Source organism: Notolabrus celidotus, chromosome 16 (genome assembly GCF_009762535.1).
Source record: "Notolabrus celidotus isolate fNotCel1 chromosome 16, fNotCel1.pri, whole genome shotgun sequence".
NCBI classification, from domain to species: Eukaryota; Metazoa; Chordata; class Actinopteri; order Labriformes; family Labridae; genus Notolabrus; species Notolabrus celidotus.
The window spans coordinates 18920867-18947559 of NC_048287.1; the positions used below are offsets into that span (position 1 = coordinate 18920867).

At 37.1% G+C, this 26693-nt stretch overlaps 4 protein-coding genes across 7 annotated transcripts; 2 read left to right on the forward strand and 2 right to left on the reverse strand.

Annotated features, from left to right (window-relative positions):
* Positions 1-1932: 1932 nt before the first annotated feature.
* Positions 1933-9023, reverse strand: ptdss1b (phosphatidylserine synthase 1b). The gene is made up of 13 exons (XM_034704151.1): positions 8706-9023; positions 8435-8526; positions 7704-7748; positions 7470-7594; positions 6368-6526; positions 5815-5966; positions 5436-5577; positions 5135-5247; positions 4914-4979; positions 4095-4194; positions 3627-3686; positions 3170-3251; positions 1933-3085 (listed from the first exon to the last, which is right to left on the reverse strand). Exons 1-13 carry the CDS (start codon positions 9002-9004, stop codon positions 2988-2990), a joined length of 1533 nt encoding a protein of 510 aa, XP_034560042.1. The 5' UTR covers positions 9005-9023; the 3' UTR covers positions 1933-2987.
* Positions 9024-9247: 224 nt separating this feature from the next.
* Positions 9248-13614, forward strand: mterf3 (mitochondrial transcription termination factor 3). The gene is made up of 8 exons (XM_034705482.1): positions 9248-9363; positions 11130-11494; positions 11620-11772; positions 11872-12061; positions 12256-12403; positions 12536-12607; positions 12692-12853; positions 12984-13614. The coding sequence occupies exons 2-8, from the start codon at positions 11137-11139 to the stop codon at positions 13176-13178; spliced, it is 1278 nt and encodes a 425-aa protein (XP_034561373.1). The 5' UTR covers positions 9248-9363; positions 11130-11136; the 3' UTR covers positions 13179-13614.
* Positions 13615-15836: 2222 nt separating this feature from the next.
* Positions 15837-17755, forward strand: LOC117828428 (cytochrome b-c1 complex subunit 7). The gene is made up of 4 exons (XM_034705568.1): positions 15837-15921; positions 16552-16620; positions 16795-16961; positions 17549-17755. The coding sequence occupies exons 1-4, from the start codon at positions 15903-15905 to the stop codon at positions 17624-17626; spliced, it is 333 nt and encodes a 110-aa protein (XP_034561459.1). The 5' UTR covers positions 15837-15902; the 3' UTR covers positions 17627-17755.
* Positions 17756-17859: 104 nt separating this feature from the next.
* Positions 17860-26570, reverse strand: lrrc14b (leucine rich repeat containing 14B). Of its 4 annotated transcripts, XR_004634396.1 has the most exons (13): positions 26390-26570; positions 26266-26292; positions 26114-26187; positions 24352-24406; positions 23959-24050; positions 23590-23670; positions 23373-23508; positions 23124-23261; positions 22885-23028; positions 22612-22795; positions 20687-21314; positions 19590-20218; positions 17860-19042 (listed from the first exon to the last, which is right to left on the reverse strand). XR_004634396.1 is itself a non-coding variant. In XM_034705565.1 (11 exons), exons 1-10 carry the CDS (start codon positions 26412-26414, stop codon positions 22637-22639), a joined length of 927 nt encoding a protein of 308 aa, XP_034561456.1. In that variant the 5' UTR covers positions 26415-26531; the 3' UTR covers positions 20973-21314; positions 22612-22636. The 4 variants fall into 4 exon arrangements, 2 of the variants coding, with proteins under 2 accessions (XP_034561455.1, XP_034561456.1); XR_004634395.1 differs by having other exon boundaries at positions 22612-23028; positions 26390-26531; XM_034705565.1 differs by lacking the exons at positions 17860-19042; positions 19590-20218 and having other exon boundaries at positions 20973-21314; positions 22889-23028; positions 26390-26531.
* Positions 26571-26693: the final 123 nt, after the last annotated feature.

Sequence of the window (26693 nt, forward strand, 5' to 3'; positions counted from 1 at the left end):
GAGGATCGGTTACTCTAATAAAATATCTATACTAATTAATAAATGTGAAATAAAAGCGCATGTGTCACTTCTGATTCCTTTAGGGTAACTTACTCCAAAGTTTTGTACAGAAGAGGCTGTTTTAAGCTTTCCACTCAGAGAATTTAAGTAAAGGATGTTAATTACTTATGTCCATCCATCCATTATCTTGACCGCTTATCCTGTTAGGGGTCACGGGGGACTGGAGCCTATCCCAGCTGGCTTCAGGCGGAAGGCAGGGTACACCCTGGACAGGTCGCCAACCTATCACAGGGCAATTACTTATGTGTTTTTCTAAATGTATTTCATTGTTTAAAAAAATGCCACCAAAGGATTTGCATATTAAAGTTGTTAAATGAACAGTATTTGTCATGGGAGTTGTCTTTCGTTGGAATTTATTATATTTTTTAAATCACTGAAATTATCGGCATCGGTATCGAATAAATTGCCAAAAAAGTATTTGGTATCGTATTGAATCATAAAAGTGTGGTATCGCCCAGCACTAGTGGTGGACAAAGTACACAGCTTCATTACTTAAGTCAAAGTATAGATACTCCAGGTCAAATATTACTCCAATACAAGTGAAAGTTGTTCAGTCAGATTATTACTTGAGTTAAAGTACTGAAGTTCTTGCTTTTAAAAATCTATACCATGGAATAAAAACAGACACTTAGTTACTCCAAGCACAGACAACTTAGTTTGAAATGTTCATCTAGAATGAAGCAAATTTTACGTAGCTCAACACGCTTTCTCAGGTTGGACAGCGAATGTTTGAATGTTTGAGCAGAAGGGGAAACAAAGTGAACATTTCAAATGATATGTATCATTCATCATTTAAAAACCTCTAACACGGGCTTAAGATACGGATATTTGTGCTCAGTTGGAGAATTATAGCCATCATTACCACCTCTACATGAACTGCCTGATCTGAGTGAAATCTGCTCTGTGTTTGCGCCACGTTCAACAGTGGGATCACATTTCAGAAAAGAGAAGGAAATTCATGAGCTGACTTTAAAGCAAAAGTAGTGAGTAACTAGAGCATTGATAGAAATGTAGTGGAGTAAAAAGTACAATAACTGTCTTCTAAATGTAGTGGAGTACAAGTAATAAGTACCCCTAAAAAGAAAAACCCCAAAATAATACTCCAGTAAAGTACAGATACTCAAAACATGTACTTAAGTACAGTACTCTAGCAAATTTACTCAGTTACTGTCCACCACTGGGAAAATATTATATATTCCAGTTTTTAAAACATGCACGAATTTGGCTATTTACCTGACTAATTGATTAGTCATTCATATAACTTAAAAAAATATATTTTCAATAAATTTAGTCCTTGATTCTTAGTGAGTTGAGACATTTCCTCTGAGTTGAACTCTCCTTTCTGGAAAAAAGGGGAGTCACTTCCTGTTGACTAGATTGATCGGCTCTGTGAGATGCGCGTCTCATGCCTAAAGTGGGGAATTGTCATATTTTCAGAGCATCCAGTGTGGCTGTATCTGATTGAAAGTAAACTGTAGGTTATTAGAGTTTAACTTTACTTCATGAGGTTAGATTATACCAAATAATGCCCCCTTGTTGTTATTCAACAAGTCACTTGGCTTCAAATAATCTTGTTTACGGAGGTGGACAGTCTGAAGGTGGATATTGTGCAGTTACATTTTGAGAAATTGTAAAAAAAAAAAAAATATTGTTATGTAGCTTAGATTTGAGTCAGTTAACCAGGATAGTTTTAAGCATATATTTTTGTTTAATGCAAATAAACCAGTATTATAGCAGCAATGTTATATTTTGTAGGGTTGGCTGTGGTGATGGGGCCCACTGAGATATCTTTTTAGGGGGCCCAGAATTCCTGGTGATGCCCCTGACTGTAGTTAAAATGAGTGAAGTATACATCTCATCTGACACCATGAAAAGCAAATAAGTGATAATTTAATTAAATGTAACAAAACAAGCAAATCCTTCCATATCAAATCACTGTTACAGTTAACATACTTTAAACATTTTATCGTAAATACATTTTGGCCTATAACTTAAAGCATTCAAGAGACCAAAACACTGGAATCAATAAGGTATGCTATTGCTACAAAAAAGAAAAAAAGACACAGACATTAATTTGTTAAGATTGATCAATCCGATGTAAAATTATAAAATAATTTCATACTTAGTGTGTAACTACACCAAATTATTCAACAGTATTAAGACTAGCTTATATGGACCTGTATAGTGTAATGACATCACATTTAAGTGATTCGGGACAATGGAAAAACTCACACAAGTGATTATCATCTGCTTGTGAAAGTCACAACAGTGCTATTGCATTGAATGTCACAGTATTTCTGTAAGTACACCAATCACACACTATTCGCATAGCTCTCAAACCACAAACACCCAAAAATATAAAAAATCCCAACATAATGAACAGTTTAACAGTTATAATAATCCCATTAATACGTGCTAAAAAAAAGAGTATACATTTCATTCTAAGCCTATAGGTTGTTCATTAACACTTTGTTGCTTCTCTTCGAGTAGACAAAAACTTCCTGATGATGAGTGTTAAAAAAAGTGAAGCATACGGTACAGTCAAGTCTAAAACCAGTTATTCTGTAAAAACAAATAAATTAAGTTAAAGGACTTAAAAATTGCACACTCAAAACCACTTGTGACTTTTAGTTAAACATTTAAGTTGTAACATTTGGAACAAAGCAATTATTCTATACACCTATCAAAATAGTTGTGCGCAAGGAAGGCTGGCATGCTTGTTTTACAGTGCAAAAGAGGTCACCTTCTCTTTCAAAATCCAGTGCATAATAATTGGTTAAGGTTGGTTTAAAAATATCTTGGATATGAAATACTGTTGAGGTGGTTCAGTTCAGGAGTTTACCTTCCAACTTTATGCAACTTTAGCAATATTTATTCTGTAACTTTTGAGTGCATAGTCCACAGATGTTGTAAATAGTGATGGTTATTTATTGTCTCTTTCCTCCATGGCCATTCACAAATCTATTCTTCCCCGGTGCTCTCCTCCGTTTTGTAGGTTGTAAACTTCTCAAGGATTCCTTCCGAGCTATGGAGAAAGATGATATGATTTAAACATTTACGATGGAGTCTATGGATGAATTGTCACAAGGCTGCTTGTTATGAGACTGACCTGCAACGCCATCTGGGACAATCTCACACGAGTCCACAGCCCTGCTGTCATCACAGTCCTCACTTTGGACAGAAGTACTGCTCTGTAAACAGAAGACAGCTGATAGTGAACGGGAAATCTGACAAGCAATAATAAGATACACAGCACTCTGCAAGTTGTTTCTGCTAGTTTTAAGATTTATTGAAGACTCTGAATATTTAATATCTACATGCAAAAATGAAACCATATACAGTACAGAATTAGATAAAAACTTAAAAAACTGAAATGTGCCTCAAAGAGGTGATTTGTGTACAGCAAAGTACACAAACACTAAAAGCACATCAGACACACATGACAAAGATCCAAATAATCCATAGCGCTGTTGTTGCAATAAGAGTAGTATATACAGTGTGTACAGTACATTATCATACAGTGCAGTATAACTGAAGTATTTATCATAACAACAGCAAAAACTCACCTTCATCTTTTTTTGCTCATGCCACACCATCCAATACAGACACAGAAGTGTGATAAATGCCTAAGAATGTAATATGAAATGAAAAAAAAAACGTTAACATAGTTTATATTTTGACCGAACAGCATGAAAGTACAGTTAATGAGCAGAAAATAAACTTTCTGTGTAAGTAGCATTGCAACCATAACTATACAAGGTTCTTGGACAGCAAACTTAGAGTTTTTAGCTGTTAGAAAATAGCCGTATTCTGTGGAGTAATGTGGACAATACATTTTACTTGGTGGTTGCAAGAAATATGCACTCAATAACCTTTGGCAGTTGTATAAAAGCAGTCACATCTGCATGATCAACCAATCATACATCTCTGCTTTTTATATGGTGTGCATTTTGGTGTCTCTTTACAAAACAGCGTCACAGTTAACAAGATGATAGTTGCATAATGCAAATGCATCTGTTTTAGTATTTCCTTACCAGACAGAGCAGCCACATGAGCACATAACGGATTTGTGTCTTAGAAAACAAGTCGTGACCAAATTTCACACAAGCAAGAGCTTCAAGGAAAGCGATGGCCCTAGAGGGGAAACATTTGAGTGTTAGAAAAAATGGTGAAGCTGCTCTGGAAATCCTCCACAAAAGCTCTTGTATTTAGCAACGACCCCCTCTCTTGGCAATTCCATTTCATTGCAATAGTGCAAAACACCTGTGGCATATACCTGGAGTGAACATACATGTGACCCCCAACCAATGAAACCCAGAAAAATATCCACTCTCCCTGCTGCTGTGGAAACTCATTTTCATGTTCAAAGGTTACACAGTGGAGGTAAACCTCACACAAGAGAGTGGCTTCAATGTTAAGTATTTCATGCAGATGGAGAGGGCCTGTCTCGTTGCTATGGAAACTAGAGCCGCTTTTTGTCTGAGATGAGCAGTAACTCCATCCCATTATGCTTTTCATTCATAGTTTCATGAATTTCAACAAAGCCTCTCTAAGACTAAACACTTAGTTTGAATAAAGATAAATTAAATCAATCAGTGTTAAAAATCAGCAGAATGTTATTGTGTACATTTTTTCAAACATCTTGAAGAACCTGGAAGAAGTCTGAGTATAATAAGAAAGCTTTGGGCAACAATAGAAGTGCTTTCATTAAGGTTGTTATCAGTTTTGCTAAACTGAGCTGGTTACATTTCTGATCTTATGATATTGATTTAAATAATCCAACTGAGGGAACACCTGGTTTTCAAAATGCAGCTTCAGAGTAGTGAAAACATGAAAGGACAAAAGATGCTCACCCAAACACCCAACATTGTGTGCCAACTCGCTTACACTGAGTGTCCGTCAGGTAGGCATAATATTGTCTGAAAAAGGTGAAATAAACCAGGAACATGTCAAGAGCAGTGTAAGAGGGTCTCCACAGACTTATGTCAGAAAAAAATATTTAAAAAATCCCCTCTTTTCTCCTAACTCAGACTTGTAAGTTAGTGTAATGATGTGATTTAAAGGTCAGACATACCGAACAGTGGGTGCAGTGATGGCTCCAACAAGGAGGATACGACACCAGCTGAGAGGGTGAGATGCCTGGAAGACGAAGATGTGCTTGAGGAAGAACGTGTTCAACTCTGTCAGCTAGGAGGATAAATGATGTGAGACAAACAAGATTTGAAAGCATTACTTTTGAATATGTTGTATGTTTGCTTAGTGTAAGCAGCAGGATTCCAAACAAGATCCTCAGCGTGTATATCAATACTGTTAATTAAAAAATCCGAAGCTCAACTCGTAAGCATTTCTGGGTCAAAAGTCAGAGTATACAGTACCTGCCATAGGATCATGAATAGATAGATGCCTGCAAGTCTCTGGGAGGAAGACTTTGGGTCGAACCAGCGCACAAAAGTCCAGCTGGCTGGGGTGAACTGGAGCACAGCTCGCTTAATCTTTCCCGTGGTGGTGTGGATTTCCCTGAAACAGAGTATTTCAACTCTTAAGGGTACTGAGATAAATATGAACATGAACTCTTACAAAAACAACACTTAAGTTTCCAAATCTATCAACATACTGATGTATGTTAAAACGAACTCATAGATTCTTATAGAAATTCACCAGCACTTCATGATTATTGCATGTCTGAGATGAAACAAATAAAGTCTGTAACTTCCATTAAAAAGATAAAAAGTAAAAATTAAACACTACACTGACTTGATGCTAGCCCAGCTGTACGTCCTCATCTCCAAAAATCTGCATGCAGTCATTCCCAGCCAGATGCCTCCTCCATTACACAACAGAATGTCCAGTATCACCTGATCCCACCAGCACTCTGCAAAGTTTGGCAGCAGGTGCATAAAAAAGAGCTGTGGGGAAAAAGGCCAAAGTCAATTCATTGGGTCAAATAGATATATAAATGAAGTGATTACATTTATTTAGTCTCTAATTATAATCATTCAGGCCCTTTTTCTTTGGGACATATGACCTTGTTGATACTATGATAAGTAAATCTGATATTATTCTAAATCTAATAATCTAATCCCTCCAGTCTGGAAGCAGTATCAAGCCAACAGACCGTATTATGTGGAGAAAGTTCAGCTCATAATGTTGCTTTGTTATGAAGAGTTTCTCCCAAACAAAAAACAATCCTTGTTGCCTGCACAGACTAAGGGAAGCACAAGGATGAGTGATGACCTTCGTTTAGGTCCTCTGACAGCTGTCAACAGATTAAAGCACACGTCTGACCTCATCTTGAACATGTTTTTACCTCAGTCAGCTCCCAGGTTATACTGATGGTCCAACAGAGGCCATAGCTGCGGATGAGCAGAGCCTTCATGGCCCAGCCTGCAAAGTGGCCAAATGCAAAGATGTCGAAGTGGCTCAGGATCCGGTCCCATGTTATCACTGTGCAGTTTACAGCGTATTCCTGTCAGGGGGGGGGGGGGGGGGGGGGGGGGGGGGGGGTAGACTTTAGAATAGGAAACACATGCTAACACAAAAAGAAGGCAGTTCAGTAGATTGAGATGATGAGCAGGAAGTGTTGCTTTTATTCTTTTACTAGTTTTTACATTACAATAAAATAGAAAGCTTTTATTGTAAATGTGATAAAATCAAGATGTGCTTTACCCCAGATGCACAACACTCAGGAATCCACAGCAACATAACAAACGTGGATTTGAGTAAAACAATATATATTGCACAATAAATAATGTATATTTCACAATAAATTAGGTATGTTGTAAATCTTCTCCACTGACCCTCAAATCCCCTAGCAACAGCTCAGCTACCTTTCAACTGATGCAACTTTGCAGACTCTTGACTCTTGCAGAACAGGTTTAGTAGCCGCATAACATTTTACGCCTTTGTATAAAAAAAAAAACTGTCGTAAAAGAACTGGTTTTAAAAAGATTCCACTCTTTGGGAGTAATAGCGGTACTTGATCTTTTATTAAACCATAACAACTTAACTTTGAATTCCTAAATATGACTAAATTTTGATCATGTGCATTAAAAAGCCCACTGGGTCAACTGGATCCAAGGATTCCAATTTTGTTTTCTTCTAATAACTCAAAATCATCATCTTTGAGTATAAGGGCTCTTTAAAATGTGTGCAACACATATCACCCTGGATTAAGTAATAGAATTCCCTTTTAAGTTTATTATTATTATTACTTAAAATGCAAATAATCTCTTTGTATTTATACAGCTATATTTTTTATATATTGATGTTGACTCTGGAAATCCATTTTAATTAAGATAGCTAGAAAAATTGACAGTACATTAAATAATTACTCCTTCTCTATTACAACTTATTTTATATAATATATAAGTTGTGAGGAAACTTGCTCCAGAGTTTTAATAAATCTTTACCATGACATCTGCTTCCCTTGTGGCATAACGCAGATTTGGGTCCAGCCAGTACAAGAGAATCTTAACTTGGTCCCAGTTGAGGAAGATGAGGAAGACAAGAAACAGGAAGTACATAACACTGAGACCTACACAGGACAGAAGTGAATTAGTGAGGATTAAGAAAAAACAGATACAAACAGAAAAGTTGGTTTATAATTAATAATGCAAAAGTTAGTTATGTTGGTGGACACTCACCAAACACCATACGCCATATTGCAGGATGAGGCCTGGTAAAAGGTCCTGATAAAGAAAGCATCATACTGGTAAGTGACTTTTTGCCAATCAACATCTTTCATAGAATAGACAAATCTGACAAAGTAAATAAACGTGTAGTTGCTAGATTAACACAAGGGTCAACAATCATGGGGTTAGGTATTTTTCTTATTGTAGAAATAAGTGTGTTTTCCTATATTTGCTCATCTGTTGTTTGGTAACAGTGTCCAGGATTCTTTGTGCAACTCCCCTTTACCATAAATGACAACTATTATTTTTCAGGAGAAAAATAATGACGCACAGCCTTCAAAAGCTCCAAAAAATGACTGAGATAGAATCTTAGGTTAAGGTAGAAGAGTGAACCATTTTGTATTTTGAAATGAAGTGGGGCTCTGCCAAACCAATATTCTTATAATCTACCAAATGTGCTCAGGATCTGCACTTTACGTAAACAATTGAATTATTCTTCTAGTCAAAAGCCAGAAAAATAAAAGATAGTCATTGTCTATAACCTTAACTAAAATCAGGAAATTCCTGTATTCCCAAAGTTAGAACTGAGAATACTTAAAATTTTTGCTCAAAAAAAGTGACCACTGACTTAATAGAAATAAAGCTGCCAAAAATTGTCAATTGTCAGAACTGGATAACACAGAAAAATGCAAAGACTTCCAAAATAAAAAAATGGATTAAGTAGAGATGTAATTTTAACTCACCATTAGGAAAGGCCAGTACACTGATGACCATAAAGAAGGAGAGAACTACCAACAGACCAACTCTGAGGTTGTTGTCAGAGTTTCCATCGTTCCTGTAATAACACAACATCGCATTTTAACGAATGGAGGCTTATGGACTAAGATATTCAGGACAGTCAGTTTCACAATCAGCCGTAGGCATTTTTTTTATTGAACAGGACAAGTTTTGTACTTACATGCTTTACAAAGTATAATAAACAGTATTGTGAATATACAGCTCATACTAGTTTACCTGTTAAACATGAAGTACATGAGGCTGAGCACAGTTACTGTCAGGAGTGTGATGGTGTGTGGCTTATAGAAGAAATCAATGCAGATATCCTCCACTTGTTGATCGTTTATCATTCGAAAATGTAATTTGAAGTTGACATCCTCCTTCAAATGGGTTCTAGCCGTCATGTCGGCTTTGGTATCGCTGTTATGTACCACTTTCTTCATTTTACCTGTGATATTTAAAAAGCGTGCTAAAGTTAGAAGTTCTAAACGCAGTAGACAGGTTGATGCGAAGACAGCCTCTCCAGAAGAAACCATAGGGAAGAAACCCCGAAGATGAACTGATCCATAGACCTAATGGGGGTGTTTGTAAGTGGGAGTACACGTTTACGTTTTCGCCAGAAACAACTAGAAAAATCAGTGATGGACTACTTTAATATAAAATCAATCCCATGCCTTTCATCGAGCGGAGGTCAGCTTTTTCTGTCGTTTTAACTTCGTGAGTATCTTGGTTTCTGTTCAGTAACCCCCGCATATATGTCATTGTGGTACATCCCACGGTGGTACACTTCCGTAAAGTCCTTCCGTGAATGTGCACGTGAAAAAGGTTGACATTGCGCGAAACCTTGTGGAGGATGTTGCTTGTTTAAGGATCACACGGCTTTTATTGAGAAAATGTGAGTAACAAGCGAACATTCCTTTCAACTAGGAAGCTGTGATCCTTTTCCGTGTTTAAGGGCTTGCTATTTTAATGACTGGCTATCATTTTACCATATATATTCTGCAAGCTAGCTTTACGTGGGGAGAAAATATAGCCTCTACGATCTGTTTATGTCAAATTACCCCCATAAATAGGTAAAGGAGAGGTTCATTATTATCCATATCCGCATCTCTGTAGATTAATGGACACTGCATTACAATATAATTGTGATACTATAACGCAGGGGTTCCCAACCTTTCCAGCCCGCGACCCCTAAAATATAGGTGCCAAACACTCGCGAGCCCCACTGTCCCTCAAAGTGATTTAATGTGGCTTCATTTAGCTGGTCTGCAGAAAATGACCCTACCTACATGAGCATGTGGTTGTGTTTCATGTGCTGTTATGAATTAACCTAATGCTACTGATGCTTTTTATAATTAACTGTTCACTAACCCTAAACTTAGGAGTCATCTGGCAACAAAGAAAGGCAGAAAACTCATTACATTTTCTATTTTCAAGGTTTATTTCAAGTTTAGCGACTATTTTTGTCGCTATTCTTTACTATAAATGGGTAAAGTTAACTATTTTTAGATAACTTTTGTCATTCAACTTTTTTTATTGCATTTTTTCAGTATTTCTTTGTTCACCACAAGTTAACAAATTATATATAAGTAATTCAAAACCAACAAAGAGAAAAATAATAATAATAATAAAGAAATACTAATATTTAACAGTACAAACAAAAAGGAAGATAAACATAAGAAAACAAGGTAAATAAACACAAATAGATCATAATAAATATTTTTAGATAACTTTTAAAAAAACCTTCTGGAAGACATCTCGCTCACAGGAGGTCCCGACCCACACTTTTGGAACCCTTGCTATAACGTACACTCTGAAACATCTTGTTCATGATCAGTAACAGGAAAACTATCTTGACATTGCCTCTGAAGTAAACAGCATCACGTACATTAAATATTACTGTACCATTGCATTAGAAACCAAAGTGGAGAAAACTACAACTGCATTAGGAGTTTTTTTCACGTCAGTTTGAGTTGTAACCAATGCATTTTCCTGCACATTTCCAAATAGATAGTGCACGTTTTCTTGATAGATAAACATAGACCTCCCATGGTATGTTAAGTGTTGCTTAAAATAATATCCTCACCCTTTTCTATTTTAATTATTTATATCCTTATTGTTATTTTGATGCTTTGAACTATTTTTTTACTTTTTGTCATTTAGTTGTTTAAATTACATATATTTAATTGTTAGTGTGTATAAGTTTCTACTACAAAATCCTTGTAGTATTTTGCCATTATTTTACTTCTGCTTTTTTCTTGTTTGCAATTGAATTGCATTTGATTTGTATGAAAGCTTTTTTTTTTTTTTTTTTTAAGCATTGTTTGTAGAAGCAGTATGCAGTTACAATTTGACCTACAGAAATAGTTTGTTGAACTCTTCATGGATGGAAGTATTCAAGTTTAAGCAGTTTGTATGTATCTAAATGCACGTTAAATCTGTCCTTGGCACTGTTGTTAGGTACCAGGTATTTTTCAAGTTTTTGTCATTCTAAGCAGAGCAGGTTTACGTAGCATGATGATAACACAAGCTCTTGTAACAAACTCTATGACAGAAAGTGCTGTTAATGGAGATACAGAGTGGATCGTTCTTTCCTGTAAACAAGATATTTAACAAATTGGATGCATTCCCTCAAACAATAATGATTGTTTTTTGTTGCAGAATCACCATGGCTTCATCCTGCACAAAGCTGTGTCTTCAATGCAGAAGTCTTCTCTGTTCCAAGACAGTGGCTAGTACCTGGAAATATGCAACTCGGGCTCACCATTGCGCTGCTGGTACAAGGATACCGGTTCATTTCCTGAATGGATTCTCAGTTCTTAATGAAGATCAAAAAACAACTCAGACAAGACTGAGGTGGAAACAACAGATGTTGTATTACAGCAATCTCTCTGCCATTCATCAGACAACAGAGGTAAAGGAAAACAAGGATTCTGAAGAACTGTCAAAAGCTAATGTGGTAGTGTACCAGAACCCCTTGCTACCAGTAGATGCTGTGCCAGTGACCGAAAGCCAGATGTCTTTAGGTAAATATTGTTTTGCTGCTATGAACCATAAAACATTTTTTTTATTCAACATATGATCAGCCTCAAGCACTGGTGTTTTTTAGGAAAGAAACGTAAATAATGTTTTTGTCAATCGTTTATTCCAGATCTGGATGCTGCTGCTGAACTGTCAGCATTAGAGGAGATCAGTGATGAAGAGGCTGTCGGTATATCTGTTCCCTTTGCCTTGCCTCCAGCCTCCACATCTCTTAGAGACTATGTTGACCAGTCTGAGACGCTCAGTAAACTCGTACAGCTAGGTATTAAATTGCGGCTCTAGAAATGTAATATAAACCACATAAATCATAGTGACTTGTACTCCAGTTTATTTTTTTCTCTTGTCCATCTTTTTATCCCAGGTGTAAACCTTTGGAAGCTTGAACAGAGGCCCAATGTGGGCTCCATGCTGCTGAGGCTCAACTTTAACACCGATGTGGCCCCTAGGCTGCTGTTTCTCAAAGAGGTCGGAGTGGAGAACTCTCGCTTTGGCTATATCATCACCCACAATCCTTTCATTCTTACAGAGAGTTTGGAAAACCTACAAGCAAGGTGAATAAGGGGATGTCTGTTAATAGAATATTTCATAGCATTTATGTTTAATAATTTTCTTTAAAGTAAATTTTAATGATCTGCCAAGTTAAGTCATTTAGGCTTCTTAGAGTGACTAGTATGAAGTGATTTTGCATCATAGACTATGAGGCTATGAATTTTTAACAATGTTGTTTGTTATGTTGTTTACAAAGAGTGGACTATCTTAAGTCAAAGAAGTTCAGTTCTGAGACAGTTGCATCCATGGTGTCGAGAGCTCCATATCTGCTGAACTTCAGTGTGAAGAGGCTGGACAACAGATTGGGCTTCTATCAGCAGCAACTCCAACTTAGTGCTACTAATGTAAGCATCTTTTAGTAGGATTAAAGATTATTTTTCTACGGTGTCTTGTTATCCAGTGCCTTTTTTTAAAAGGGTGAATTGTTGATATAGATTGGAACATCACGTCATTGCTTCTGTTGTTTCTCTCTTCAGACACGGGACGTTGTAGCTCGTCTGCCAAGATTACTGTGTGGCAGTTTGGAACCTGTTAAAGAAAATTTAAAGGTATTGAATGTCAAATGATCTTATGAAAACATTTCAGTAATGGTGAGATGCTGTGTTTTTATGTCTTTTCAATGTTTTCAACAGGTGTGTGAAATAGAGCTTGGCTTTAAGCAGAACGAAATTCAGCACATAGTTTTAGCTGTCCCCAAAGTGCTGACAGCCAATAAAAGGAAGCTAACTCAAATATTTGACTTCATCCACAATACCATGAAAGTGCCCCACCACCTGATCGTCAAGTTCCCACAGGTAGGTTGGCTGCTCTTGATCGGTGGTTTTCTTATTTTGTGATTTTGAGTTAATGCAAATTGTTTTCCTTCTTTTTAAGTTTGTCCATCTTCAGCTTTTTAATTTGAGCATTTGACATTTCTTTCTGTAGGTCCTTAATGCCAAGTTCTTGCGCATCAGAGAGCGCCACCTGTTCCTTGAGTACCTTGGCAGGGCCCAGTATGATCCAACCCTGCCCAGCTACATCTCCCCTGAACGCCTAGTGTCCCTGCCGGATGAGACATTTTGTGTGCAGTTGGCTTTGGCCACTTTGGACGATTTTTATTTGTTTCAAAAGACACTTTAGTTCATCATGAATGGAGAATCAAATGGACCTCAGAATGAAGTCAAGCACCAAAAATAAATTGATACAGACATTACAGTCTTAAATGTATCAATGCTGCATGTATTGATATGTTTGCTTTGTAAATATGATGTTAAATAAATGTATATGTAAATATGAATGCTTTCTATTATGACTGTGTCCAGGTGTATGTCTCTTCATGATGAGACAATACATGTGGGGTAGTTATGTTAAGTTCAAAGTACATATAACATTTACATCAGTTGAGGGGTTGTATATAGATGTTTGGTATGGTAATTAGTGTTTCCAATTTTTGTGTGCAAAGGGTCAGGTCCCACTTTTCAGTTGTGGATAGGAGTAGCTTATTTTACCTACACACGTTACACACTGTACTTGACTACTGACTCAAAATACTTAAATAAATACTGTTGCCACTTTATATATGTGCTCCACTTAATTTCAATATAATGAATTGTATGTTGATTGCAATACATTTAAGAATTATCTCAGCAAATTTGCACAAACATACAATATGTAATGACTTAATACAGTCATACATTGCTGTGAATCAGTATTGTTGCTGAAAACCATTTTAAATACGAGAAAGGTAATGCAAATTAATAATCTCTTAAATAGTATAATATTGATATGAACCCGTCCACAATATTGATTTATTTATGTACCATAGTCTTGTTTTTTCTTCAAATATAAATATGTGAGAAGAAAATATGCTGCCCTTTCACTTAAAATCAGCAAATGTTATATCAAGTTTTGCTGGCTGTGCGTCATTATGCATTATAAATAACACAGGTGCACTCTTTGGTGTACTTACACCATGATTATTTTATAGTTTAGCTAAATCTGTTTTAGTCACAACAAAAAAGTAGAGTTTTTTTTGTTTTTACATACAATTGATAACAAGCATGATGCAGAGACTTTTGAAAATCGCTACATATTTTTTAAAGTTTTAATCCTTCTGTCTTTTTACTTCCGAGTCTCCCAAATTAACTGTAAACAAAAAAAAATTCAACTTTATTTTAGATGTACATAACAAACAATGGGTACATTCAGAAGGAGCATCATACATAAACAATCATTAAAGATACAGAAACAATACAACTTCAGTTAGTAATTTAAGGTAAATGAGAAAATTATACATACATAGAAAATATTTAATAAAATAAGATTTGGAATTCAATCAGAAAAACAACAAATTTGGGGGGAGATTTCATAGTCCTGTTTTTATGAAGGAAGAATTTTGAGAGGCACAGGATTATGTTACAGCAGATTTCATTGCTTTTATTTTTTAATATCAAGTTATTTCATTTATTGAAAAGGAAATTGGAATGGATCTAATGTTTACTTTTAACCATTCATGGATATCAGTCCAGAAGGTTTTCACAGTTTGGCATGAGAAGAAAACATGGTTCGTTGACTCAACTTCATTTTCACAAAGGGGGCATAAATTGTCTTCAAATTTTAAGCGTAGTTTTTAGAGTAGTTCTTTATAAGGATAAATATTGTTCAGAATTTTAAAGTGTGTATCTTTTGCTTTGGGTGGTATAGGGAATGTGAGATACATCATTCTTATTTTTTCTGTTGATTTTTTGTCAAATTTGTGTAAATTATCATTCCTGTTCTGTCTACCTGTGAATAGTATTTCATTAAGATTATTTCTTATCAATTTATTATTACATTTTTTTTAATCTAGGACTGACAATCCTTGAATGGACAATAAAGGTAGCTGTGGTGCTATTCTTTGGTGTGTGATTATATTTTTTGTTAGGAATACAAATTGTTGGGGAAGTGCTTTGTGGAGTTTAATAAAATCAGATTCTGGGTGGTTGAAATAATGCTTGCCACAGGAATGTTCATAATTCGGAAGATTACCATCTGTATCCATTACTTCACTTATAAACCATTTGTTTCTCTCATGCCAGTCTACATAGAATAAAGATTTGTTCTATGTAAAATATATCTGCTATTCCACAGAGTGGCGTTATGGGTTGAGAACTGTAAACAATATGTGTTTTTTTGTATAAAATACAATGTGAAGGGAATATCCCTGATCACTTCAAGTCTTACTTCAAATTAAATTCACAGGTCCACTCTTATTCAACTCGTCAAACTTTATTTCTTCATCCTCCTAAATGTTTTACTTGTAGAAGTCAATGCTCAATATGTTTCAGGGGCAGCAAATTCTGAAATACTTATTCCAATGTAGCGAAAAACTGTTTATCTTTAAAATGTTATAAACGCTGCTTGAAAAAACTTTTAACCACTGTTTCTTAATTATACTCATCATGCTCAACCACATACTCATAGAGTAGGTGTCCATGCACATCATATTCATATTTTGTACTTTTGAATTCTGTTGATGTAATAACTGTATTTATATTAGTTGTTCATTTGTATATTCTTATGTTATTTTATTTTTAGTATCAACTATTGCCTTTATGTGTCAATTTAGTATTTTTTAATTCATTTTTTGATATTAGAACACTATTTGGGTGGAGGCTTCAAATAAGCTCTCTGAGTTTTCTGCCTCTTCCTGCACATAATATTATTTATCTTTTCTATTGTCTTTTGTATGTATTTTCTTTGAATTGTGCAAATAAATAAACATAAACAAATAAACATGAACAATAATGTTCCATTGCGCAACATCCGCGTTGACCTGGATGATCCCTTACCCATAATGCACTGCAGTCGTTGTCAGTAGAAAAAATGGCGGCGAGGGCACCAGGTAAATGATCGTTGCTTTCTGGCAATATTTGTAAATTATCTTACTACAGATTGTTTTAAGGTGGTAAAGTGTGACTCGTGTTATATACTAAGGCATTCTAGCTTGATATGTTCAATTGTATACGGCTAATACGGGTTGTGACGCTCTTTACGTCTGTGTGTCCTCTAGTGTCCCCGTGCTAGCTGATGCTAAGGGTGCTGGTTAGCTAACTTTAGTGTCACAAAGTCGATCATCAAGTGGACACGTAAAAGCTGTAGATAGACGATATACTGTGTTTGTTGGGGAGGAAACCGATTTTAATAGCACTCTACTGTTGTGTGTTGTTTTTGCTGCAAGGTTAAGGGCGTAATCGGGTGTTAGCTACACAGTTGTTTTGCTTGATCTTTAATTTTAAAACACACTAATGTGTTAAATGGTACGAAAAACATTCAGATTATTTCATTCACGGATTTTTGTCCTTATCCTGACAACATGAGGTTTTAAGATAATTTATTTTGTTGACTGTGTATACTGTGCAGCATAACAATCTATGTCTCTGCTCTGATCCTCACTCGAAATATTGTTAATCTTAAACAATGTTTGTGATGTCTGACTGATTCTGTCTGTGTGTCTTTTCTGTCATGTTCACAGTTGCAACAGGCAGGCTCCTAGTAGGGTTCCGCAAGTGGTACTATAACATGTGTGGCTTCAACAAGATAGGTAAGCTTAATTGTGATTTGTTCGTCAAGATATTAAGTTTTTCAGAACACACGTCAACATATAACAGCTTTGGAGTTAACACTTAAATGTGTGGGGAAAACATTATTGTCATGATGGTTGTACAGTATGTGCCTAACTTCAGCACCGTATTCTGTGACTGTTTTCTGTTCATAGGTTTAATGCGTGATGACACCGTGCTTGAGGATTCAGATGTGAGAGAGGCCCTGAGGAGGCTTCCTGAGACTCAGTTCAATGAGAGGATGTTCAGGGTCAAGAGAGCTCTGGATCTCTCCATGAAACAGCAGATCCTCCCTAAAGACCAGTGGACGAAATATGAAGAGGTGAATTCAACTTTTTATTTTTCAGAATGAAGGCGAGGTTTGTTTCAAAGAACATGAGAAAAAGTAGTTACTTATGCAAATAATCAAAGCTGCCACTGGAATCTGTAAAAAAAAAATTTTTTTTTTTATAACTTTATTTTTCAAGTGTGTTACACCAATGTGACATACAGCAAGGTAATCTCCTTGTACACAACAGTTACAAAGTAGACCACCTAAACAGAACAAAACAAAAGGAGCAACAAAAGGAACAAGACAGATTAATCAAGAATACAGATAGACAGATTTAAAGTTTTGTAGTGACAATTACACACACAAAAGATACATAAACTTCTTATCATACTCCACCCTTTTTATTGTTCATCCCCACATGCAGTACCTCACTTGGGGTGCATAGCATGAGATAAGTTAATGGGAAAAGAATAAAAAATAACAAAAATATCTGTAAATTTAATAGTTTGTAGATATTGCACACAGGTTGGTCTTTGTTCTTTAGGACTATCTAAACCTGGTTTCAGATCCCAAAATGATTCTTCTATCGTAGTTTGATTGGTAAACCTCACATTTTTCTTGTTATCTTTTTCCTTTAGGATGTCCCATACCTGACACCATATCTGGATGAGGTGATCCGTGAAAGGAAAGAAAGGGAGGAGTGGATGAAAAAATAGATGGTTCCTGATGTAAGGTGTTAATCCTGGTCTTCGGCTGGTTCATGATTGTCCCCTGGTGTTGTATTTAAAATGAAAGTGATCTATATAAGAAAATCCCCATTAAACAAATGTACATTTTGGAGGGTATGGAAGTTGTGATTTTTTTTTTTGTACAACAGAAGAAAAAAAAAAGTGTTTGAGGTACAGGTTGTTGGTATGATAAAAAGAATGAGACGCATGTAAATACTAGCTAAAATCAGATCTGGAATTTATTAAAAATGAGTTTAGAAATCCAGTTATATACAACACCATATAGACATAAAAACGTACAAACTTCAAGTATCTATTAAAACCAATATTGTAGCTAAATCTAGCTACAATCGGAACATATTTTTTGCTTACAGGATACAGGAGCCACTGGTTGCACAACCTGTAATGTTATCCAGTGGGAAAAAAATAAGGGTTAACTGGATCTATTTTCATAGTTTTGGCTTGAAGAACTCCATTAAGCATTTATGGTAGTTTCTAGCTCACTGAACAACATCTAAGAAAATACATTTATTTAACAGATAGCCAAACAACAGCTGGGAAAAGCAAGAAATTGTCTACAGGAATAACTTATAATTTAAAAAAGCATGGACATTTCTGTCCTACTTAAACATTTGCCCTTGCTTTAAATAAATCACTCGATCAATGTTAAAGATCTCAATCATGTTCACATATTTTCTTATATTTTATCTTTAAACTAAGATCCATTAGTTCTCTTTCTGAGCCTGTGATCTCCTGCAGTCCACCTCTCTTATCGTTCCAATAAAGTTCCCAATGACACTGTTAAAAGATTTTAACATGGACACACCCAGCTCGTTGCTGGTTTCATTAATGTCTGGATCATAAGCCCCCATGAGTGGCGTACACACATCCACACTACCTCTTCCAGCCGTCTCCAGGATCCCTGTGAGCTGGTCCCTGACCTCCCGGAACAGCTCATTATTGTAGCTCTGCAGAACTGAATCATCAAGAGGATAGGTGACATTTTCAGGGTAGCAATCTCTGGGAATTGGTACCTCTATGTACTTTATCTTAGGAAAGCCTACAGATAATGTGGAGAACAACCTCCGCAGAGCAGCAGAAGTCAGAGGGTTTCCCAGAAGTTTCAGTTCCTCCAGCATTTGACAGCAAGACAGAGAGTTGATGAAGGCATCCATGTGCTCGTCCTCTATGCTACATTCCTCAAGGGCCATGCTGGTCAGTGTGGCAGAGCAGCGGCTTAGCAGTTTGTGGAAACAAGTGGGGAAAGAGTTGAAGATGTCATGTCCGCCCAGGTCCAAGCAGACCAGGGCCTCGCTGTGGAGGCTGTTGGAGAGGTACGTCATGTCCAAACGGTTCAGGCAGCAGTTAGCTAGGTCCAAGCACTGTAGTGGGGTGTTAAGAGGACTGAGGAAAATAAAAATAAAAGTAATTTAGATTAACAGCTGTGGGACAAAGGGTCAAAGGAAAAGTAAATACATTACATTTTTATCAACATGACATGCCATAAAATCAATCCACAAATGAAGACTAATTTAGTATTATCAGTCATGTGGGTTTGGTGCGTGGAAAATGACATATTTTTTGGAAGTAAGCTTATGCTGCTCCAACAAATTGGAACTACCCTCAAGCCAATCGCCTTGTTTGTATTTTGATATTGCAATTAAGTTTTCTCCCTTTGTATCTATTTGCCATAATAAAACAATGTTGTTACAGACTGTGATTGGCAGCTCTGTTATTTGGCATCCTTGCTCTATTTGAACTATGAAGTCTGTCCAGCAGGTTCCTGTCTGTCATCACTTTGGCATCATTTCAGCAACTCCAACAACAAAATACTGCCCATTGTTAAACCCTAAACTGACATGAGAGCCATAAAGTCACCTGATTCGCATAAGTACACATGAAAATGTGGAGACCTTGCTGTCTTTTTCCCTCCCTCAGTCCGGTTACTCACTTCAATAGTCTGCGCAGGTGTCCAGTAAGAGTGGAGAAACCAATGTAGAGCTCAGTCAGGCGGCTTAGTTGTGCCAGCAGATTGCCGATAGTGCTCATCAGATCTTCGTCATCAGCGCCAAGCCTCCTCACATCCAACGCCCCAGCTGGCAGTGTCAAAGACTGTAACTTAGGGAACTCCACCCTGGACAGAAGTACGTCTAAATGAATGGCCCCTAGAGGAACATTGTGAACAACCTCCAGTCTCACTATGGACTCAGGTTCTGACAGGCGAAGAACATAAAACAGCTGCTTCAGTGTGAGGGAGTCGGCCCGAAAACCAATAAAGTGAAGCTTCAGTGGACAGTAGCGGAGCAGTAGGAAGGCCTGAGCCACCAGCTCGTAGTTGCGCCCTGTGACGAAGCCATTCAGACGTACATCAATGGATGTTTCAAAGGCAGACAGAGACACATCATTGGCTTGCATGGCCACCATGGTCTCATAACACATCTGGGTCAGGAGCTGGGTTCTTCCCCATCTACCCAGGGTTACTTTGCAGGGGCAGGTTTGATGCTCAATGTCCTTCAGGGCAGTCAGGTCCACTACATGAAGGTTCTTTGCGTAGGTTCTTGGAGGAGACAGCACATAATCCTTAAAGAAAACAATTGTAATATCATGAGATTTTAGAGGTAGACAACCTTTGACCTTTTAAGATTATTATGAGTCATAACAAGGTAAAGCAAGGGTCTTTGAGCCAGTAACATCTGGAATATAAGAAATGAGGAACACTAGACAAAAATTAAACTTAAGATGAGTTTGGCATAAATATAATCTGGTTACTGGTATTATACTCAAGAGCATTTATCAACAACTAACGTTCTAACCAAAGTTACCCCCTGCCACTTAAAATATAGAGAGGCCCTAGCCTATACCTTGTGTCATATTTTTTATAGACTCATCTTAATCCACCAATCGGCAAGCACCTGGTAACATTGGCTGGGAAAGATGTCATTGAGCTGGTAGAAGCCTCGAGCAGAACCAGGCTCATAAGTGGACAGCCATCTGTCAGTAGCAAATACTACAGATTTACAGTAGTGATTCCTCTACATAAGTAAGTACCTTTAAGCCAGTCAGAATCGCCACCAGACAAATGCGGCAGGTGCAGGAGGTGAGATCAATCTGACAATCAGCTGTTTTTCCCAGGAGTCTTTGCAGGTTGAGCTCAGGAAGAGGCCATGCTTGCACCAAAGCATGCAGCAGGTCTGTCTGCTCGTGGAGGTAGCATGCCTTGAAGAGCAGTGGGTAGAGATTAAAAGACACAGAGTTTAGATTGTCCAGAGCACTCAGGCCACTCTGGACGAAGCCTTCAGCAGCAAGAAACCGCAGCGTCTTCATATTTAACCCTTGTTTCTCTGCAAGTTGTCTTGCTGTTGATCAGAGCTGCAGTCTAGCAGCTCTGTGTCCGTGCTATGCCTCTTCTGTGATTGATGATTTGTTGTTTCCCTCTGTCTGTTTGTCTGTGGCAGCCTTGTGTGTGTTTGTCAATGCCAGGCTTGCTGTAGTGAGGCAGTAGCGGGGCATCGGGGTCTCGTGGTAGAAAAGAGGTTGGGGGTTATTTATAGAAGCAGCTGTCTCATGTCCTTTGGCAGGGACGGCGTCTATTTGCAACTTTCGCCAGCAAGATAAGTTGGAACAACATTTGAATGCCATGGGGGAAATGGTCACTATTCACACCTCTTTGTGATGCCTATAAAACACAACAGAGCAGCAAGGACAAAAGAACACAATGCTGTTAGAGCAGAAATAGAACAGCTATACAGGAACAAATTGTATTAAGTGTCATAAATATACAATGTATGAAGCAAAAGCTGGTTTGTTATTTGTGTATTTGTTTATTGTGAAAGTGTGTACAAGTGATGAATCTGCCTCTCTTCAAACCTGCCTCATTAAATAACCTCTTCTCTAAAAGTACAACCTGTCACATGGCTGCAACAATATGGTCTACTGGGGCTAATTTTAGTAGAGACATTGCTGTCTCTGCCTCTTCCATGCTGTTCTTCTCCTGATATAAACATCAGTGCAGATGTGTGTAAGGCATAAGACGACGTAACCTGTTAATTGACTGCTACATGTTTTTTTCTGCTGTACCTTATCTGCTGAACATCTCAACTTGACATTGCAATGTCTGCATCATGCTTATGTTATTAAAGGTAATTACAAACAGCATATTTTGACACAAAATGCAGAAATATTGCAGTTCAGGCAAATTTTGTCTCCTAAATTAAATACAGAATAGAAAGACAACTGAAATAGACTTTCTTTGAAATCCAAACTTATTTTTTGATGCTTCAAGCTCATAGAGCTAGAGTTTTGTGTGCAATTCAATCCTCAAGCTTCTTTCTTTAACAATAATCAATAATCATTAATTTCTACATTATTTTGATAATTTTTATATTCATTAATAATATGTATATATATAATATACACTACATATATATATATATTTATTTATATACAGTAAAATATATATATATTATATACTATATATATTTATATACAGTAAAATATATATATTATATACTACATATATCTATATACAGTATAAATATATATATTATATATTATATTATATACTATATATATTATATACTATATATATATTAATGATAATATATACATAAACCATTGCATTACAACACAGTGCATTGCATCATACGGCTTTGCGGTGCAGTGCAGTGCATTACATCGCATTGTATTGTACCGCACAGCAGCCCAGCGAAGTATATCAAAGCATATTGCACCTCATCCATCGTATCATCGCACAGAATTTTGTTTCTCAAGTCCTGATCTATGTATAGGAGAAAAATCTATTTATCCTCACCTAATAGCTGCAGTAATAGCGTTCAGTTGGTACTGGGGTGCATTATAATAATTATAAAATAATTGTAATGTCAAATAGACGATTTGACAAAAACACTGAGTTATACTTTACCTCCAATACTAACCCTATATCAGTTCAGTAGAGAAAATGTTACCCTGCTTACCTGTCACCTTCTTATTTGAATGGATTTATGAAGGTCTGTATTGATGGTGGTGGTGATGATGATGATGATGCTCATGCTGGTGATGATGCTCATGTTTCAGGGCTTCACAGGAGAAATAAGGGTTGTAGGCAGCATCCTGCACCTTGGAGCGAAGCCTCTTGCTGTGAGTGCGCTGTGCTGCAGGCTGAGAGTGTGAGACATGATGGCAGCATGAAGCAGAGTGTTGACTGTGAAACCTGCGGGACTTTCCCTCTCCTCCATTTCTCTCTTTACCAACAGACATGGTCTTGCTTCTCAAGAGACCAGGGCTGGAGACACCCCTTGGAGAGTCAGAGGTGGTGCAGTTCTCACTGATCACCACAGGGTAGTGCCGAGGAGCATAGTGGGCTTTCTGTTTTGACGTCACAAAGGGAGACTCTGGAAAGTAATAGGAAAAGCTATTTTTCAAATACTTTCTGGGTGTTTTTAAAGTGTTTCACACTTGCCATAGCAGCACTGAGAAGTTGCAATACCTGTGTCTTCAAATTTGGAGGCGTAGTTTTCAATGCCAGCAAGATCCATGTAGTGGTTTCTGCGCTCTTTGTTTTCATCCACACAAAAAAGTCCTCTAACTGGGGCTTCCTGAAACACACTCTCCTTTTTCTCTGCTGCTGTTTTTAATGAAAAAGGAACATTTCTGTAATGGCTGATCGGGGCTTTATGCACAATAAGTCTCCTCAGTGTTTCCTGGAGCTACAAATCAAAACCAAGCTACTTCTTACCACTTTGTGAGGTCTTCTCTGTGTGAGTTGACGGCATCATAACTAGTTTTATCCTCAGGGGGAAGGTTGCATTGCAAGGCTGCTTGACTGATGCCTCTAACACCTCGTATATGGAGCGTATAAGGCTTGACTTACCCTGCAAAACATACACAAATAAATTAACAAACTGTGCAAGAGAATAGTGGGAACTTTGGACATTAAGTATAAAGAAACCAACCTTTTTGTTGTCCTGGTTGTACAGTGTGAAAACCCACTCCTGCTGTGCGTCCTCATCTGGCTCCATGTTACACTCTGTGGCCTGTGTGTGCACACATTTTTAGGAACATAAGCTTTTATTGCTATATTAAACATTTAACTGCCGTGCTTCAGTTTATTAGGTGTAATTAAAGCATACAGTCGTTTGTGTGGTGTCAGAGTTGACGTAAATGGTAAAACCACAAATGTATCTCACAACAATCTGGACTGTAATTGTGCAGACATACTGTAATCCCATCATTTTATACTTTAAGCTTTTCAGGCAGCATTAAACTGATTTTTGATTATGTTTGAGACCAGATTTGTCAGAGTTATGAAGGGATGTACTCACACCAGCATGGCTGCCCCTCTTCTTTGTCTGTTTTTGAACCTGGAGGTGGATGCTGTGACTTTTATCAGACCTTTTCTTTGGTGGGAGAGCCCCTAAACAACAGAAACAGCAATTCACAATAACTATGAGCTAACATGCTGTGTCTTCTCAGATATTGTATTACTTTGTTTAGATAAACATTCTGGAGCAGAGAGGAAACAAAAACTTTAACTGCTTTGCCACACAAATACAACATTTCTGTGTCTCTTTTTCTGTGAAAGCATGAGTAATTACCTCTTAAAACCTTTGCAAAAAAAACTTTAATCACACATAATCTGCACTATAAAAATCAAGCCTTTTACAATATAGTGAAATCAAGTAATTTCAGTGCGACACATGCCATTGTCCACTCACCTTTACGGTCTCTGCTACTGTCAGACTTCCCCCCCCTTAACTCTAAGTACAAGTTCTGTGGAAAAACAGAGAAGATGCATACATTAATAATGAGCATATATTTAAGAGAGAAAGCATGCAGTGAAGTCATGTTCATGTCCCATTAGTGAGTGGATTGACCTCCAGTCCAGGTGTGTTTACCCGTGTGGTCAATGAACATCGGTGGCTTTTGTGTCCTTTAAGAAAATATCTATGGACTGATTCTTGATTCATTTATTTATTTTTATTCAATACTCGTCATCATTTGTGACTAAAGGAGGTTCACGTATTGTAAAAATATAAATCCAAGGTCTCTCTTGAAAATGAGACACTGTGTCTCAGTGACATCATCTGTATAAATAAAAGTTTAAAAAATGTTTTATAAGATGTGTCACACAGTAAGATCTCCCCACGTTTACAGTTTACAGTTTATAGCAGTGGTGTCATGGAGCATTAAACTATAAGAAGCTGGAAAATCTAATAGCAGGAACACATTAGCAAGCATTAAAACTCCACCGCATTCTTTACACAACTTGGCAGAGTAAACATCGTTTTCCAAATGGTGTAACTTTCCAGAACATTCATACAGCATGACAAAAACATCCTCAGCTTTGATTCTTGCAATTACTTTTCAAAAGATAAAAAAGCTGAATAAATGTAAGATTGTGTCTGATATTTACTCATTTCACAAGTGCTAAAGAAAATTTCTGCTCCAACAAGCAAATCTGTTATCTTTGGAAACACATCAAACAACTGTAACTTTCTTTAATCTAAAAGTGTAGTTACGAAAATGAAATCAGTGTGTTTTCGAGACATGACTAAGCTGACTTTTTTTTTTCTCTTTGATAGAATCTGAGCCCCAAAACGTGACCGCGTCATTAAAACAAACAGTCTGCATGTGATGCCAGTTACACAGCTACACACCCACCCATCTCCCTAGCTCCTAACACCTCCTCCCCACATCTTTTCCTCTCTCCCCCCTTAGTCTGGAGACGAAAAGCAGTTCCAGATGTGGAGACTCTTTTTCCTGGTCAGCTTGGATATAAAGACCTTGCTGTTTTGAGCTAGAGGCGATGTTGAACTTCACAGGCTTGGATTTCTCTTTATAGAGCTGGAAGAGGAAGGGCGGAGAAAAAACATACTACTGCCTTCAAACACCTTTTATGTCTCCTGGATGTGATGAAGCAAAGGCTGTTCATCCCAATACCAGCTTCCCTGAAGAGAAGCCGTTAGGACTGCAATAAACCAGAAGGGAAACAAACTTTTTACACAACTCTGATGCACGTATAAGGATGTTCTGGAGGAAAAATCTGCTTTAAAGTAAATCTTTGTTGTGAGCTTTTATATACTTGATCCAGTCAAATGCTTTATTTAAGACATCTTTCCTATAACTACTGATTTTTATGAGAAAATATCGAAAGATGTGAATGAAATCAGAAAGAAATGCCCAAACCTTTTTTTTTTTAAATTATCATAAAATCACATTATCTGTAACTTTTATCTCTTATTATTATCTCAAACCTAGTTTAATTTGCAGATTAAGTTCCACTCCAATCTAACAATACATTGACATTAGACTATTACAGTGTATGAAAAGCCATGAATCAAATACTTTGTGTAATGCCTTATTTACCGTATGTACCAAGTGGGTGAATTATACCTGTATGCCTTCAATGTGTTATGAGATACAGGCTAGTCGATTACCAAATTATGTAAGGAAGAACAAGGAAAACAAATCTTCTACCTCTGTCAGTTTGTGGATGTGGATTTGCTCTGGCTCCTGTTGACAGTTCAGCACATTGGATGTCAAACTACCCCCTGCAGAACACAACAATAACTATATGAATTCAGTTGCTACAGGATATTGTCAGTAAATCTATGAGTGTACTGTCTTACCTTCGGGACTCTGCCTTCGCTTTGAACCTAGAAAATATGAAGAAAAGAGAACATAATTAGAAATTGAGTGAGCGACGATTCACTTTTAACAACGAAGAAAAAATGGGATGTAAACAAATCTCACCAAGTTTGGACTGGAATTTACCCATGCTTCTGCTTAAGCAAATCACAATTTTACTTTCTTAAGGGAAGATAATTCGCCATAGCCCCCAAAATGCATCAGGAGACAGTCTCCAGCACTCAGGACCATAGACTGTATGAATAAGCCTCGGACTCAACAGAGGAGGAGAAGCGTCAAAGTTTGTAACAAAGAGTAAAGAGGCGGAGTGAGAAGAAGCACCTCTCCGCACTTCCGTATTCGGTTATGTTGACCGGACGACAACTTGCAGTGTTCCTTGATGTGACTTTACTCAAAAGCAAATCATTAA